The sequence below is a fragment of the Coffea arabica genome, chromosome 1e (genome assembly GCF_036785885.1).
Source record: "Coffea arabica cultivar ET-39 chromosome 1e, Coffea Arabica ET-39 HiFi, whole genome shotgun sequence".
Lineage (NCBI taxonomy): Eukaryota > Viridiplantae > Streptophyta > Magnoliopsida > Gentianales > Rubiaceae > Coffea > Coffea arabica.
The window spans coordinates 11768961-11785278 of NC_092311.1; the positions used below are offsets into that span (position 1 = coordinate 11768961).

The window sequence follows — 16318 nt, forward strand, 5'->3', positions numbered from 1 at the left end:
ACAAAACGCCCCCTTTGTAGAATTTTTTTAAATTTCATCATATTTTTAGAAATTTCTTCATGCGAGCCCAACTTTATAAGTTTGTCACCAAAATGAAAATAGAAAACCTCTGTAGTAGCTTCAATATGACAATTAGCTCTGGACTTCTCTGACTCCAGCGCTTGTGTTCTGTGGTAGTGTTTTAGGCTAAGCTTTGCGTGTGGGCTGTAGTACAGAAGTGACACGTGCTAGTATGCGCCTGTTTAGGCCGAGAGTTGGGAGAAAGAGAGAGCAATTAATGTGTGCTGGTCTGTGATGAAGTGTGCAGTTTTTTAGTGTAATAGTAAAGTGTAGTGTGAGAGCTAGGAGAGGGGATTAGGAAGGAAAAGAGTGAGCGAAGTGTGTGTTTGGGTGTAGTGTAAAGTGACTATAGAGGGGATTTGCAAGGAGCCTGCCTGTTTTCTTTACATAGAACAAGAAATTATGATAAGGAGACTCTTTACATATGCTTTTACCACCATTAGACAGAGAATACTTGGCTTGAGCATTCGTTACATGTTCCCAATTTGAGAAACATTTGGAACTCAGATCGACTGGGCCTTACCTGTCTTATTACATTCCATTCCATTCTATCTCACGCAATCTCTCTTTTTATTTTTTTTTTATTTCCAGAGCTTTTGATTTCAAGATAGATATCATGAACTCAAATGGAGATACTATTTGGGACCCCTTGTCCAGTTACTCCTGATTCTGAATATGGCTTCAAGAGTGTATATGGCACCAGTCCAGCTCCAAATCTGTTCTTCAGTTTCTCATCAGCATTTCTTTCATCAATAATTCCTTCGAGCTGCTTTAGTCGCCCGGCAAATTCTTCATATTTACCTTTTATGATGGGATCCTCTGCCCAAAATGGCTCTATCTGTCCTCCTAGATACTCCTCATCAGGGGAATGATTAGACAAAACGTCGAGGATTGCCATAACAGTTGTTGCTTGAACCTGCGATGGGAAGCAAGCCATCAGCTCAACCTCAGGTCGCACTAAGAACCTTTCCCACCTTTCATCGCTTGGCTCTTCGCAAGGCATAGTGACTCTAGCAGTAGTTGGCCTATTTGGAAAATATCCAGCAAAATCATATTGGCCAAAGTTTACAGCAGCATGGTGTCCTGAGGTAACCCATATGATTGTAGTTATGATTCCAACTAGATCATCAGGGGTTTTCAGCACAGGCCACCAGGGCTCATCTTTCTTATCTCCATGACCTATTGTTCGGATTTCCGTCCACCATGCTTGCAACTCATCATCAGATTGTATAGCTTTGGCATCACGATAGTAGTGATTCACATAATCTACAACCCACTGTTTGAGGATATCCCAAAGGATCAATCCATCATTGGCAAAAGGATAATCTTCAATTGCTAGCTTCAAGCCATGTGGTGCACTTGGATCCTCCACAGCCATTCCTCTGTAGACACCAACCAAATTTGATCATTAACGATTGGAACGATGGAAAATGAAATTTTTTGGTAAAGGACAAGAAAGGATATCATCAATGAGACATAAAATCTTAAAGTAACCAAAGCTTGTATTATCAATTTTGTTTCAAAAGACATACGAGCAGTGCAGTGTAAAGGGAGGACTATACCTAAATTAAAGCAGTTCTCGGCTGCATTTAATATGAGAATTCATATTGTGAGTCTAATCCTAAATCTTTTATCTTAATTTTTAAGTAGACAATATATATATATATATATATATATATATATATATAAGCATTTTGAACTAAGAGACAATCAATTAGAGCATTAGAAAACTTATATATTCTTTATAGTCGAGATATAAATAACCACTGGGAGAAATAAAAGTTGCAGAAAATCTGGACATGCTGATGATTAATATATACTAAATCAACATTAGTGAAAGTTTAAAGAGTTGTAAGATGATTTACCTGCTAATTAGGTCCCCTGGCAATGCTTGATGATCGAACCGCCATTCTTGGTTATAAACTACAGAACTTAGTTGAATGGAAATATTTCCAGGGGAGAATGAGTTCTCAATGATCCCATTTGCACTGATAAGGAATCCACGAGCCAAAGCATTGATCTCCATTGTGTATCGAAAATGAGGGTGTAACAGTCTGTAAATTGGATGCAGTCCGCTAAGTTGCCTATTGGTTGCAATTATGTAGGGCTCTGTGCAAGCATGAGTTCTTAGCCTGCAAACGTATAACATACAAAAAAACTGCCTGTATTAGCATATGTAAATAAGGAAGGGACATAAGATATATGTAATAATGGCAAAGTGTCAGAGTCTGAAGAAAGATCAATGCAATGAATTCCTCAAAATACAACTACCCGCTTAATTGCATACACTTCTTTGTCAAGCTATAAGCATTGAATTTGCATTTTCTATGTATTTTTAGAGTATTTTTAGAAAAATCAAATAGAATCTACGTGATATAAAAAAGATGATTGATGATCGTGATTAAAAGAATGACTAATTGGTGATTACCGTGGTCATGAACAAGGATGAAGCCGAGACTTACCAATGACTGACCAATTGGTGATAACCAGAGTCATGAGCAAGAACGTGAGCTTTAGCAAGCTTCCAAAGCCAGGCACCGGTGGAATTCCAAGAAGGCCGAAAAACTTCCCTCCATTGAGGCTTATCACCCATTTTTGGTCGGGTTAGCTCAATAGCCAGGGGCATCAACGTGCTATCAGGGGACAACAAAAACAACGTCCTTGACGCATAAAGGGTTGTCCCCTCTTGCTTTCTAACCGCCTCAACATATGGTAAGAAAAGGTCATGGTAGTCTACAATGAACAATTTCTTTTGCTCTATTGCCTACATCAATTCAACCCAAAATTTATTCAAATTAATTATAATCTATGATTGTTGATATAGGATACCGAATTAAATAATTTGTTGATAATATATGGCTAATGTCACCTCTTCGACTGTCATGAAACCTTTGATTTCTTGCTCAATGAGTTCTGTTGTTATAGCTGACTCTGCTGGTCCGTACACTTTAGGGTCTAGTTTACTCTTCAGTGGCCACTCCTGAGGCATTATGTGGCAATATTAAAATTGATCCTATGACCCTTGATACAACCAAAAAATGGAGAAAACAATGAAGCTATACTCCTTTATTTTCTTTTTTTTTTTGTTAAGATTTTTGCAAAGATAAAAATGAATACTTTGTTTAACGAGTGTTGTTAATACACCCCTTAAGTGCAATTTCTATGAAAACTCAAGTTAATTGAAAAGATAAATAGATTTAAGGGGGATTATCATAGTGTACAAAAAGGCAAGGTGAAAACAAGAATTGGTGCAAACATGAGGATCAAAATTATAAATAGTACTTGTAGGATAGTTCCATAAAAATAATAAAGAACTAAATAATTAACACTAACCATGGGAATGCAAATGTGTTATCTAACAAATTCCTATGACTCAAAGACAAAAGGTAAAAATAAAAAAAAAAACTGTTTACATACCGTAACCAGCTTGATACTGCATGGATTTAGACCAGCTAAGGTTTGGCGACCAAATTCCACATCCCTCATCCAACCAAATTTATCCCCTGAGAAACGAAAATGTAAATTTATGCCTCTTATTTAAAAAAATTGAAATCATTTGTTACTGCTATAAAAGTATCGAATTTTCTTCCCTCCTTGATTTGATCCCATAATTTCCCACCTTTTTCCCTAGTAACATGATAGTAATACTAATCATAATAATACTATTGATAATTCTGCTAATAATAATTATAACAACTAGTAATCAAATGCACACTCAGTGTGCAACGAATTACCTAATGAATCTAGAGTCTTAAGATGAAAAAACTTAGCAAATCAACCACTCAAATTAATGTAATATCTAAAGAAGAAAAATGAAAAAATGAAAAAAAAAAAAAGAGAGAAGAAAGGCATACCTTATCGTTGGCAATGGAAATCTACAATCAACCATAGGATTATTGTGTTCAACAATAAAAGTATGAAAATCTTATAGCAAGAGAAGTTTTTATTGAAATGAAGGAGATGGAGGAGAAAGAATTTTAAAGGATTAGTAATTTGTAAGTCAATGAAATAAACGTGATGTATATGTGATATTAGGAGTGGAGTTTTTATGTTGGACGTGATTGCCTGACATTAGTAGTGGAGTTTACATGACATTAAATAGTTAATCAGAAGGGTAAACATGAAATAATAAAGTGACACTAGATGGTTTATCCCAACTACCCCTTGGCATTATATATTGTATAGATAACAACAATAAGAATAATAATTATAAAAGATGAAAGGATAAAGAGATTACTGTCCACAAATGTTGGAGTTTCAAATTGCAAGAGCTGATTTCCTGTATCAGTGACAGCTTTAATAAGCCTTGGCAAAACTGCTCCAAGACTAAATCCCTCCTTATGAGTTGGTATATTAATCCCTTCATTGAATAGTGAATCTATGGCTGTGAAGTATGGAAATGCCTTGTCTCTGTCTTGAACAGCACCCTGTAAAGCTGGTACTAAAGCATGCACAACTGAATAGACTGTTTTTGCTGAGAATGACAAATTCTTTACTTCGGAGAAAGCTTCATCTCTTGGCACATACACATCGCCACTCCTTGACTCTGACAATGGATCTGCATTTGTAAACATGTATCAATTTTCATGTAACAGCACTTTCGAAGAATAGAAAAAAATCATTGATAAGAGAGTTAAATAGACAAATTCAAGAAATTAATTTTGCCTTGATGACAATAACGTTTGAAGCATTACTAGAAGATTTTTTTTTTCTGATCACAATATAGTCATAAAGGGGGTAATTAGTAGGGTTTTTGAATCACAAGAGGATAGTTTGACTATTTTACTTTTCTTGGGCTAATAAGGATAGCATTTGGTTTATTGAATATATTTTTTGTGAAATTAGTGGGAAACAAAATATTCTCAAATGTTGAACGAAACTTATGTGCCACATTTTTTATTTGTCCTCAGTCGATATCTATGAAAATAGCCTTCCCTCTTTTTTTTTAAATCTACATAAAAGCAATCTGTATTTCTTTCTTTCTTTCTTTCTTTCTTTCTTTTTGGCTTTGAGCACCCAATATCCCCATTTTCAGTGAGACTAACCCGGATTTGGCTGGGGGAGTGCTAACAGAATCCGAGTCATCTTAGTCAGGGGTATTTTTCTCTCTATCTATTTGCAAAATGTTCTTACTAAATATGTGACATATTATGTGCAAATCTGGATTTCAACCACATCCTTAATATTTGACTTCTTAGAATTTTTTAAACAACAAAATTTGTTCATGATTTTGGATTTTTTTTTTTTTTTGTTGAGAAGCTTGATTATGGTTAAACATCAAAACACCTAAAGTTGTTATTTTACATATTTATCTTTTGTTCTTTCATGATTCATCTGAAGATCAAAACCCAAAAAGATAATATTTATTAATTGTTGACAACTATTTCAAGGTATCTCCATCTTAAGTCCTTTATTTTCATTCTTCTTCACTTAGGTCATAATTAATCACCACCTTAAAATTCAGACACTTTAAATATTGGGATAATTTCAAAAACCTCAGCGAGATTTCTGACTATTTCATTGGTCTCCCTTTAAGTTTCAAAAATTATACTAACCTCTCTTGAGATTTATTATCTTATAACAACTAGGTCCAAGAAGCAATTAAAAAGTGATATTGTGAGAGAGAAAATAACATGATTTCATTCTTGCCCCTCATCTATTATATTATTTAATTAATCTAATACCAGCCTACATATTAAAGAAAAACACTAGAATTTACTATTTATTATAATAGATCAAATCACATATAGTATCAAAAAATAGTATATCATTCTATATTTTTCACTTAGTGTAAGATCTAAATTATTCCTTTCAGTTTAAAACTTATTGTCAAACATGATCAACAATAAATAATCAAAAAATTTGCTATCAAATATTACAAAGAGCGAATTTTAATACCATAAAAACTTCAACAGCTAATCTTAATATATTGACAAGGATATTTACGTGTTAAAGTTCACTTTCTGTAATGTTTCGATTGCAAAATTTTTTGACTATTTGTTGTTGGTCATGTCTAACAGTAGGTATATAACTGAAAAGAATAATTTGAATTTTGCATTAAGTGCAAATATAGAATGATATATTATTTTTTTGATGCTATACGTGGTTTTATCCTTAATGATAAATAGAAAATTTTGGTTTTTTTTATTAATGAGTGCATTAGTATTAAATTAACTAAATAATGTAGTAGATGAGGGGCAACAGTGGTATCATGTTATCTTCTCTCTTCTAATATCACTTTTTAATTATTGGTTAGATCTCAATGCTACAAGATAATTAACCTTTTTTTTAATAACAATAGTTTGCAAGATAATTAACCTTAAGGGAGGCTAGTGTAATTCTTTAAACCTGGAGAGAGGCAAGTGAAATAGTTAGAAACCTCAAGGAAGGTTTCTGAAATTATCCCTTAAATATTTCATTTAATCCCTTTCATAACTCACAGTTTTTTGTATGAGTGTTTCGATAAATGGACTCTGCGAAGACACTTCAAAAGCCGGCAACTTTTGAAGTGCTCCGCAGCACTTAACTACTAAACCCCCCAAACCCCCCCAAGCGATGTGGGAACTTAACCCCACAGGGTGCCCCGCTGCTAAGAGATAAGAAATATTTCATTTAATCAGTGTTTGATTCTTGCTATATTGTCTTGGTCATAATCAATCACCATCTATTACCCAGATACTTTTTCTTTTAATAGACGATTGCTTTACTATTGCTGTGATAGACTGCGCAATCTCAAAGTAATCAACTACCAAAAAGGCTCCCGGCATTGAATGCTCCTCAGACTTTTTTCTCACAACCTTCAAAAAGTCCATATTATAGGGATATCACAGTGTACTAATAGTCCAATACCTTATCTTGTTGCATTGGCATCGTATGGCCCCGTTTGAAACTCGGAATGGGACCATGAAAAGACCTATTTGTACTGGCAATTGTCGAATGTGTATAAGAATGAAATGTTTTGATTCTGAGAGTGTGTGTGTGTGTGTGTTTTTCTGTCTAAAAATCCAAGAAGGCATACAAGAACATATTATTGTTCATGCCATTGCTACAATAAAATACTACGAAAAATTCGTTGTTGTTCAATAGGAAAATTCTGTAGTGTAGTTGAAAATGAAATTAGGAAAATACTTCACAAATAACATTAATAATAATAATAACAAGGAACAAAAATGAAATCCTTAAAATACGAAAGCCCTTATTATCATGTTGTGGTCCATAATTTGGCTTTTGTTGCAATAAATACCCTGTTCCGAAAGAGTACAAGCTAGATAAGATCTTATCCATGAAACCATAAATGTTGCATTAAAATCAATTTTTCAAAACTATCTTACAGATTGAATATGTTTGGTTCACTTAAAAATCTTGTAAAGAGTTTCTATACTTTCTGAATTATAAAAGTATCAATGAACCACTGGATTTGTAACTATAATGTCTAGCATTAGATTTGGATAGAACGAATTCATATTTCAAAAAGAAAAAAAAAAAAAAGTTTCTCAACATATTTGTTGATCAGAATGGTGATAAGAGCTTATGTAAATTGACTGTAAACAGATAATCTTACCTTTCTCGGTTCTGGGGCGGCCAGTTCTGCAGCGCCTAGGATATGGATTCTCTTTACCACCAATAACTGGCCTGGCTAAATCTTCACTCGAATCAGGATCCCCTAAATCATTATACACATCGTAGTCATAGATCCTGTCGTATTTCTTGAGCTCTCCTGTTCCATCTCCTCGGACAACTACGAGCTCATTTTCCCTATACTTCTTGAGCCCACTTGGAGTATCCGATGGTAAATAGGACTAATTAAAAGCATATAGTCTATGTCAAAAACCATTTAATGCACCGTGTATAAATCATACAATAACAAGGTTCAACCGTCATACAAGAAGACTTGGATAGATTTTCTTGAGATGACTATTTTCTAGCTCATTTGGGATTTTGCACTTTTTGGTACATAGAGAAAGAAATTATTTAGGTCATGGCCCAAGCTTCCCCAAGACTAATTTTGCACTTGCATGACAATATTGCTTTATGCCAAGTTATTTCTGCTCTTATTGTCTTCTAAGGTGCAATTATACACGTTTTCTTTGGTGCTAGATATTTACAGCGATAGTGCCTACATTTATTACCTAAATGTCAAATATATATACACACACATATACATACATACATGTATATAAGTGTGTTTGTATATGTAAGAATTACTCATCGAAGGTAAGAATTTACGAACGATCGATTAGCCATAATGCTCAGTGCTCACCCTTGGAAAACAATTACATTTTAATTTGGAGGTCTCTGAAATTTTCAAGCAAGTTCATGGTTAAAGTGATGCTAGTTAGCCAAATATTCCTTCCAGTTTTGACCATCACAACGGCATTTACTTAGAATTATTTGTTTTTCCCATTTAAGCTGAAAACTTAAAACTATATGATAAATCTTATTTGTACATTCTCTAACGTCCAACACCTAATTCTTGAAGTACTAGAATAACAACCAAGAAATATCTTTTTTGCATTGATACTTAAACTTTTTTCTATTTTTGTTCCTTTTTGTTACCACCTACCATGGGATTGGCAAGTCAATTAAATGGGATAAATTTGTTCTAGCACTGGTAGTAGTCTGGTACCACATGGACCACGAAATAAGAGACGTGATAGCAAAATTTGGCCCACCAAGTGTGGTGAAAAGTCTAATCTTGTGCGAAATCGCACCACACGTGAAACAGCTGTGGTGCTACTGGGCCTTTGGTCCAGTTGTCATCCCAAGCCTTCCCAGGCTTGGTGGTGCGGGAGGTCAAGGGTTCGAATCTTGTCTCCCACAAAAATTGTCACAATATGTGACAATTTTCATTGGTCATTTTCGATAGAGTTTCTACTCACATCGAGTCCCTCCCCCTCCCCCCTAGAATAGGCTAGTTTAGGTTATAAGAATCCTATCGTTGCGAAAAAAAAAAAAAAAAAAACAGTTGTAGTTTAGAGGTATTTGTGCATCATCATCATAATTGAGTTTGATAATGCAAAAAAAAAAAAAAAAAACTTGATATTTCTTTCATGTCTGCCATTTGCTAGTAATCTTTTAGATGATTAACAAAATAAGTAACATCAATTTTTAGTTCTAAACAACAGAATAATTTTTAAACTTACATACATTGTAGTGGTCCAAACGTAATCTTCATAATCGTGCTAAACTAAGTAACTCTTCAAACTATTCAAAATTTTTAATCATCCCTTAACACTTCTACCTTATCGTAAAGGGACCTTCTAACTTTGCTCCTTTAAACGCTCAAAAGACAGAATATATAGACATATAAATTCAAGCTAAATTGTTTCAAATAAAGTTTACCATAGGACAATTATTGGAGAAACTAAGATTCCTAAGATTGCGTCCCATGGGTTTGGACTATGGACGACAAGAAGAATAACACGTAGGCTTTAAATAGAAAAGTTTAAAACTTTTAGTTGGTCTATATAATTGAACCCTACAAATTTTGTGAAATATCTTCCATCTCCAAATGTGGACTCTTAAAAAGTAGATTCTTTTTTTTTTTTTTCAAAAGTTTATACTTACATGGAAAACAATGGATCTAATCGGAAAATAAAAATGATGAGTATAACTCTAAGAATAAGGATTTAGCAGATCTCAAAGCCAAAAGCATATGATCCTTCTTATGTGCAAATTCACCTTTTTTTTTTCTTTTTTGACTTAGATCTTTTAGCAGGGCAGGAGTGAGAATGGACAAGGGAAAAAGAAAAAAATATGGATTTTAATTTCTACTACTGTGCTTTCTTTGCAGTCTTTTTTAATGCATATGAGGTAGAAGAAAAGTAAGAAGGAATTGCATAAGTCAATTATACTGACCTTGCTGGTGAAGAAAATTCTCTTCTCATCAGTGTCATTTTTGGCAGGAACCCAAGAATTACAAGTGAAATTTACAGGTCCATCATCAAAGCCATCTATGACTATTTTATTTAAAAACATCTCCTTGTGGTGCTCATTTTCCACCAATATTGCTCCTATCGTCCCAAAACCATGATATAATTCGAAATCACACTCATACTCTGTCGTTTCCCCAAGCAGATTCGTCTTGTGTGCATAAGCCTTGACAGTCGGCTTTTCAAGTCCGGTCTCTTCAAAAAGAGAAAGAAAAACTTTAGCATGGTCAACTAAACAAAATTATAAACAAAAAGTTTCAAAAAATGGACACAATAAATATAAATTGACCTTATTAAAGGGTTAAAAGATAAAAACTTTTTAAGTAATTTTACTAGTAGCATTTTGGCAGCATACAAGAGATCCATGCAGCTTTGTATAATACTTTCTCAAGAACTTAATAAATTTGGAAAATTTTCTTGTAGGCTCTAATAATCTGATTAATTAAGGAGGAATAGCCAACGAAAAGTTATTCTGAAGGGACAAGCTTAATCCCTTTCCAAATCTTTCTTATTCATCTAAGTTAAAACGACGAAGCACCTTGAGTATTATGGAAAAGTTTAACAGATCAATGAAAACTTAGGGGAGAGATGCAAAAGTCTCTGTTCAAAACTGATCGAATATATGACAAGTCAAACTTATTGAGTATTATGGAACTATTTGGCGGCACGTTGCAACTTGCATGAACTCCTCTGCAACATAGAATCTTTGAGATACTCCTGGTTAGGCAGATTAGAAAGCAGGAATTTGCAACCACACAAGGGTGCCTATTATCTTTAGTAGTGCTATGCCTTTTCTGCTCGCGACAATAAAATTTAAAGAATGCTGTACAGCCTGTACTGAGATAAAATGTACCCTTTTGCCCGATCATAACTTATGGATATGTCCCTTTTGTTTCTAATTAGGATTTTTTTCACTAATTTTTTTTTAGAAAATTAGTAGCATAAAACCTTTTTTAAATGAAGTTTCTTTTATTATGTGGCTTATGGACACATGATAAACAATTTTAAACTCGAATTGAAGAATGAACTGGATGAGTTTTTGGTTTTGCAGTAGTTCAAATATTTAGAAGTTCAAAAATGAACTAGAATATTTTTTATTTATTTTAATATTATAAATTTGAATACAATTGATATATTTTTTAGAAAAAGTTTAGTAAATTCCAGCTGAATCTCCACGATTTTTACCATTCCAACCGATTCTTGATCAAATTTGACCGGTTTACCTTAATTTTTGGATTAACTATTGAGCCAAACTAGAGGTATTATTAGTTTGGTTTGACTGGTCAAATCGGACGGTCCAATCTAATTCTCAAAATACTGATGATAAGAGCTGAGACTGGTGTATAATTGCCCGTAAAAGTTTTAAAAATATAGGCAAAAAGTTTACAAAATTCAGTGAATGGATAATAATAATATTTGAATTTTATAGCGGATCCGTCTCTTCTATTTTGTATGCATAGGGCACAAAATAGAAAAAGGTGTCCTGTAATAAACACACACTTCAGTTGACAATTGAAAAATGGTGTTTCAAATTTTCCAAACGCGTTCTACTGTTTCTGGTGTTGACAGATCCTCGCATAAGCGAAAATCAAACTGTAGGCCGTACCTCTGTGATGACAATAGAATTCTTCCAGAAGAAATTAAGCTAAAAGTTTTTTTTTTTTCTGAAAATCAAGTTTGAAATTATACTACTGAGATAGCCATAACCATTGATCACTTACTGGGGTCAAGTTCTGCCGGAACAAACTCCAGTAGGAGGGTTTTTCCGAACATATCGGTTATATCATCAAGTCCTCTGCTCAACCCTAAATGTGTAAGAATTCCTCCCACCGTTGGTTGCACAGTGACAACTGCTTTAACTCTAGTAATTTTATCGGTGTCGGTGACTATGGCCTTAATGCTGCTAGCAGCATGGCGAACTGGGACGTTCTTTTTGGCCTTTCCCAACACGGGTGGTTTGTGAAAATTTGGGAAAGAAACATTGCCATCACCTGATACAAATGGTTTCTTCCATGGAAGTAGGGTTCGTGTAGTTTGTGAGCTATGCAAGACATGAGGCTTCAACATTTTGTCAAGAATGAGTATCTATCTAGCAAAATGATCAAAGGAACCTATTTTTTGCTTTTTTTTTTGGGTAAGATTGCTTGAGCTAGGACTATGGCTAGGTGTGTGAGAATTGTTGAGAAAGAGTAGTATAAATAGAGCAAAGGGAGGGGAATGGGAGATTTGCAGTGGATTTGTTTGCCTATTTAATTCTTGGAGTCACGACAATTACCAAATAGTGAACTCGTTGATTGATGGTTGGAGCTTGGAAACCTTCACCTACTTTTTTTTTTTTTTACTTCTTGTTGTTTTTTGGACTGAATAAAAAGTCAATTATCATGGTATTTTCATTTAATTATTTCACATTGTTTTAGATATTGATTTTGAAAAATTAGTTTAGTGAAGACGATGTTCCAATTGCTTTTCTTTCTAAACTTCAGAATTTTCAACAAGCAAAAACAAGTTTTAATGGAGAATCTATCTAATAGTACTAACTTTTGTTGATTCTAATTAATATTCCCTTCATCCCATATATTTAATCATGTTCGGAGATACGTACTCCCTCCGTCCCATAAATTTAGTCATGTTTGGGGATTATTTACTATTTATACATAGTACACACTATCAAAAAAAATTTCTTTTGTTTCACTTTTGCCCTTAATCATGTGCTGGTCAAAATAAAAAGTATGAAGTAGTTAGTAATCCCATCACATTTGTCTTTATGCATCATTAATGAAGGGCGTAAGGGAAGTTTTAGAGTATAAAATAATTATAAATGTCAAACATGACAAATATTTTGGAATAATAAAAAATGAAAGTATGGCATTTTCAATGGGACGGATGAAGTACTTTTTATGCATAGTATATTCCATCAAAAAAAAATTTGTTTCACTTTTACCCTTAATAATTTGCTGGTCAAAATGAAGAGTAGAAAACAATCCCATCATATTTATTTTTATGCATCATTAATGAAAAATATAAAGAAAGTTTCAGAGTATAAAATAATTAAAAATATTAAACATGATAAATCTTTTGAACAATAAAAAAAAATATAACACTTTTAATAAGAAAGTACGTTTTTTTTAGCACCAAAATTGGAGCAAACCGAAAAAGCCACCATCGCTTTCACGAGAGATCGCAGAAAACAGCCATAGGTTGTTCACCAAGTGGAGTGGGACCAACCTTAGCTGAACAAATTAAAATATCCAATGTGCTACTGACACCATTTATCAACCACGTGACCAATCCAAGATAATAATCTCGGCTCTGTTTGGCTTGACTCGAAGCCAAGCTACCATCCATGACTTCTTTTTTTTTTTCCAGAAACAATAGAGATTTTATTCATAAAATTAATGAGAACAAACACATTATATGAGCAAGAGCTCAAGCTTATACTTTACAAAAGTGGACTAAACCACTGAGGAGCATAGAGTTCCTCATTAAAGTACACGCATAGCTTGCTTACTCAGTTTTTCACTGAGCCTATTCACTTCAACAGGTAGGCTATCAAATGAGCATTTCCTAAACATTGAGCTAAGATCTCTAATATCCTCCAGGTGAGTTGCCAGCCTTGAGTTGCTAGTAGCTTGATGTCGTAGCATTTCCTAAACATTTAGCTACCATCCATGACTGAGGGGAAGGAAAAACGATCACACTGCGATTGTTCGTACTTTATGGCAATTTCATAGCTTCAACCAAGTGCTTTTTCATTCCGTGGAAAGGAATAGATGCAGCTAGAGGTGGCAAGATGGGTGATTTGGGCGGGTTTGGGTTGGGTAAAATGGGTAATGGGTATAAGTGAGTCAACTCATTTATATCCATTTAATTAGATGGGTATAAATGGGTAAGTCAAAAAATGAGTTGGATAACCCAATTATCCATTTATAACCCATTTATTCTAATTTTTTACAAGCTCATATAAATTCATTTTGTAAACTAAATTATCAATTTATACCATTTTACACCCATCATTAATTTTAAATATTTACTTATTATGCCAAATAAGTCTAATTATCAATTTTTTTTCCATCCGCATGCCATGTCGCAAAATTACATATTATTTAATAATTGAACAATAAGAATCTAAAAATTTGGACTAAATAATATGAAAGTTAACAAAAAAATTTAATCCAAAACTTTGAACCTCTAGTATTTTTTCGTTTATAAATTTAAAATTTCATTTGAAAAGGTAAGAAAGGAAGCTAAAATTTGTCATAATATCAAATATTTCAAAACTTGCACCATTTTATAGAAAGTAAATCGCGTAAATAATTGCTAAATTTTTTATAATTTCTTGTTATAGTCAATAAACTTTTTCTTAAGCAAATTGGTCACTCAACTAATCAAAATTAAAAAATGTGCCCACACAATAATTCAAATCCTTCCGGCCGCCGCCCCCGAAGCCACCACCACCGCCGGCTCCATTTCTTCCTAATTACCTATAATCTCGCCCAATCTTTAGTTTCTCGTGGGACAATGAGCAAAGGGTTCCTCAGAAATGCTATATCCATTCCAGTTCTCTGCTCATCCTCCAGAGACCCCCTCTTTTTCTCCCTGAAATTCTTCACCAGACCCATCACTACTCAAGAAAATAATTGGGATACTTTTACAGATGTAGATTGCAATTTTCAAGAATTTGAGTCTTTTCCACCTGAAAAAACTCCAGCCAGCTCTTTTTCACCCCGGGAAATACAAAAGGTTTGGGAATGTAAGTTAAATGGGTTAAATGGGTTAGATGGGTTACCCAATTATACCCATTTAATAAATGGGTATAATTGGGTAACTCATTTATACTCATATATAAAAATTTAATATACCCATATTCAATTATTAATGGGCGGGTATGGGTAAAATTAGTTAAATGGTTTTATTTGACACCTCTAGATGCAGCCAGGAAACCTTCGGTCTTTGGCCCCCACAATAGTCCTTTTCATTTCTGAATTTAGGGATAATTTCAGAAACCTCCCTTGAGGTTTTCAATAATTGCACTGACCTCCCTTAAAATTTATAAAATTACACTAACCTCTCCTAAGGTTAAGATTTTGGTAACAAAATTAGTCCAAATCAGAAAAAATACCATTAGAAAAGTACTTTGAGAAAAGAGATAAAATTTTTATTCGACAAATGCTCTTTATGCTTATGTACAAGTTGTATTGTAAAGAAATGAAAAATATATTAATAAAAGTGTGAGAAGGTAAGAGCAAATAGCAAAGAACAAAAAATTAGTAGCAACTGACTTTCACTACAAAGTTGAACCAACGGCTAATGCATTGGATTACAACGGATATTTTTTTAGGTCTTTACCATTTTGCATATAAAATGCAACAAGAAACATTAAGATGGATATCACTTTCACTTGAAGCAGCAAAAGTTGATGTGAAAAAATAATGATTTTGTGGGGATTTGCCAAGCTGAAGGTGAAGCATATGTGTAAAAACTATGACCGTGTCAATCTATAGGAGGAAATCATAAAATCCACCCACATCCTTTAACACAAAGAATAAATATTGCAAGTGTAATTGCAAAACAACTGTGAAGATTTTTGAAAGTACAAAAATCCAGACAAATTATTGTTTGATGTATCAATTTGGTGTATCAATTTTTTAGAGTGAACAAATATTTGGTACATCAATTGGTACCATTTTGTAACTGCAGGTTACTGTTCATCATTAAAAAAATCTCCAATAGTTATTTTTACTAATTACTTACTAATAGTTAATTAGTGCCCTGATTACTTAATTGTCAGATGTTATTTTCAATAAGTCAGAGTATCATAGGGTATATGGGTAATTTTTCCCCAGTAAGACACTATAGGATAGGTTAGTGTTATTTTGCAAATCTCATGGGAGACGAGTGAAATTGTCAGAAATCTCAAGAGAGGTTTATTGTGAATTTATCATAACCAAAGGGACAAGAATAATTATCAGTGCAACTATTTCAAACAGTAAAGTAATGATTTGACTTAAAAGTTGAATTTTGAAAACGGTTAATAACACTCCCCCCTCCAAAGGGAGACTTAATCGTCTTCCAAAAAGAGATGCATCGAGAGATGTTTCGGCTTATATTTGTACTTTCCATTACTAATGGACAAAATTGTCCTATTTGCCGATCTATTCAATAGTAATTTCCTTTACTAATAGACAAAATTGTCCTATTTGCCGATCTATTCAATAGTAATTTCCTTTACTAATAGACAAAATTGTCCTAGTGTGACGAACGGTGTGTACAAGGCTTGGGAATGGATTCACTGCCGCATGGCTGACCGACTATTACTATTGAATAGT

General features: G+C 33.6%; 1 protein-coding gene across 1 annotated transcript; it reads right to left on the bottom strand.

The window, feature by feature from the left end:
• Nucleotides 1-418: 418 nt before the first annotated feature.
• Nucleotides 419-12175, bottom strand: LOC113700875 (linoleate 13S-lipoxygenase 2-1, chloroplastic). Its single transcript, XM_027221306.2, has 9 exons — nt 11714-12175; nt 9919-10187; nt 7622-7859; nt 4298-4618; nt 3478-3563; nt 2930-3040; nt 2523-2824; nt 1926-2192; nt 419-1442 (listed from the first exon to the last, which is right to left on the bottom strand). Exons 1-9 carry the CDS (start codon nt 12057-12059, stop codon nt 683-685), a joined length of 2700 nt encoding a protein of 899 aa, XP_027077107.1. The 5' UTR covers nt 12060-12175; the 3' UTR covers nt 419-682.
• Nucleotides 12176-16318: the final 4143 nt, after the last annotated feature.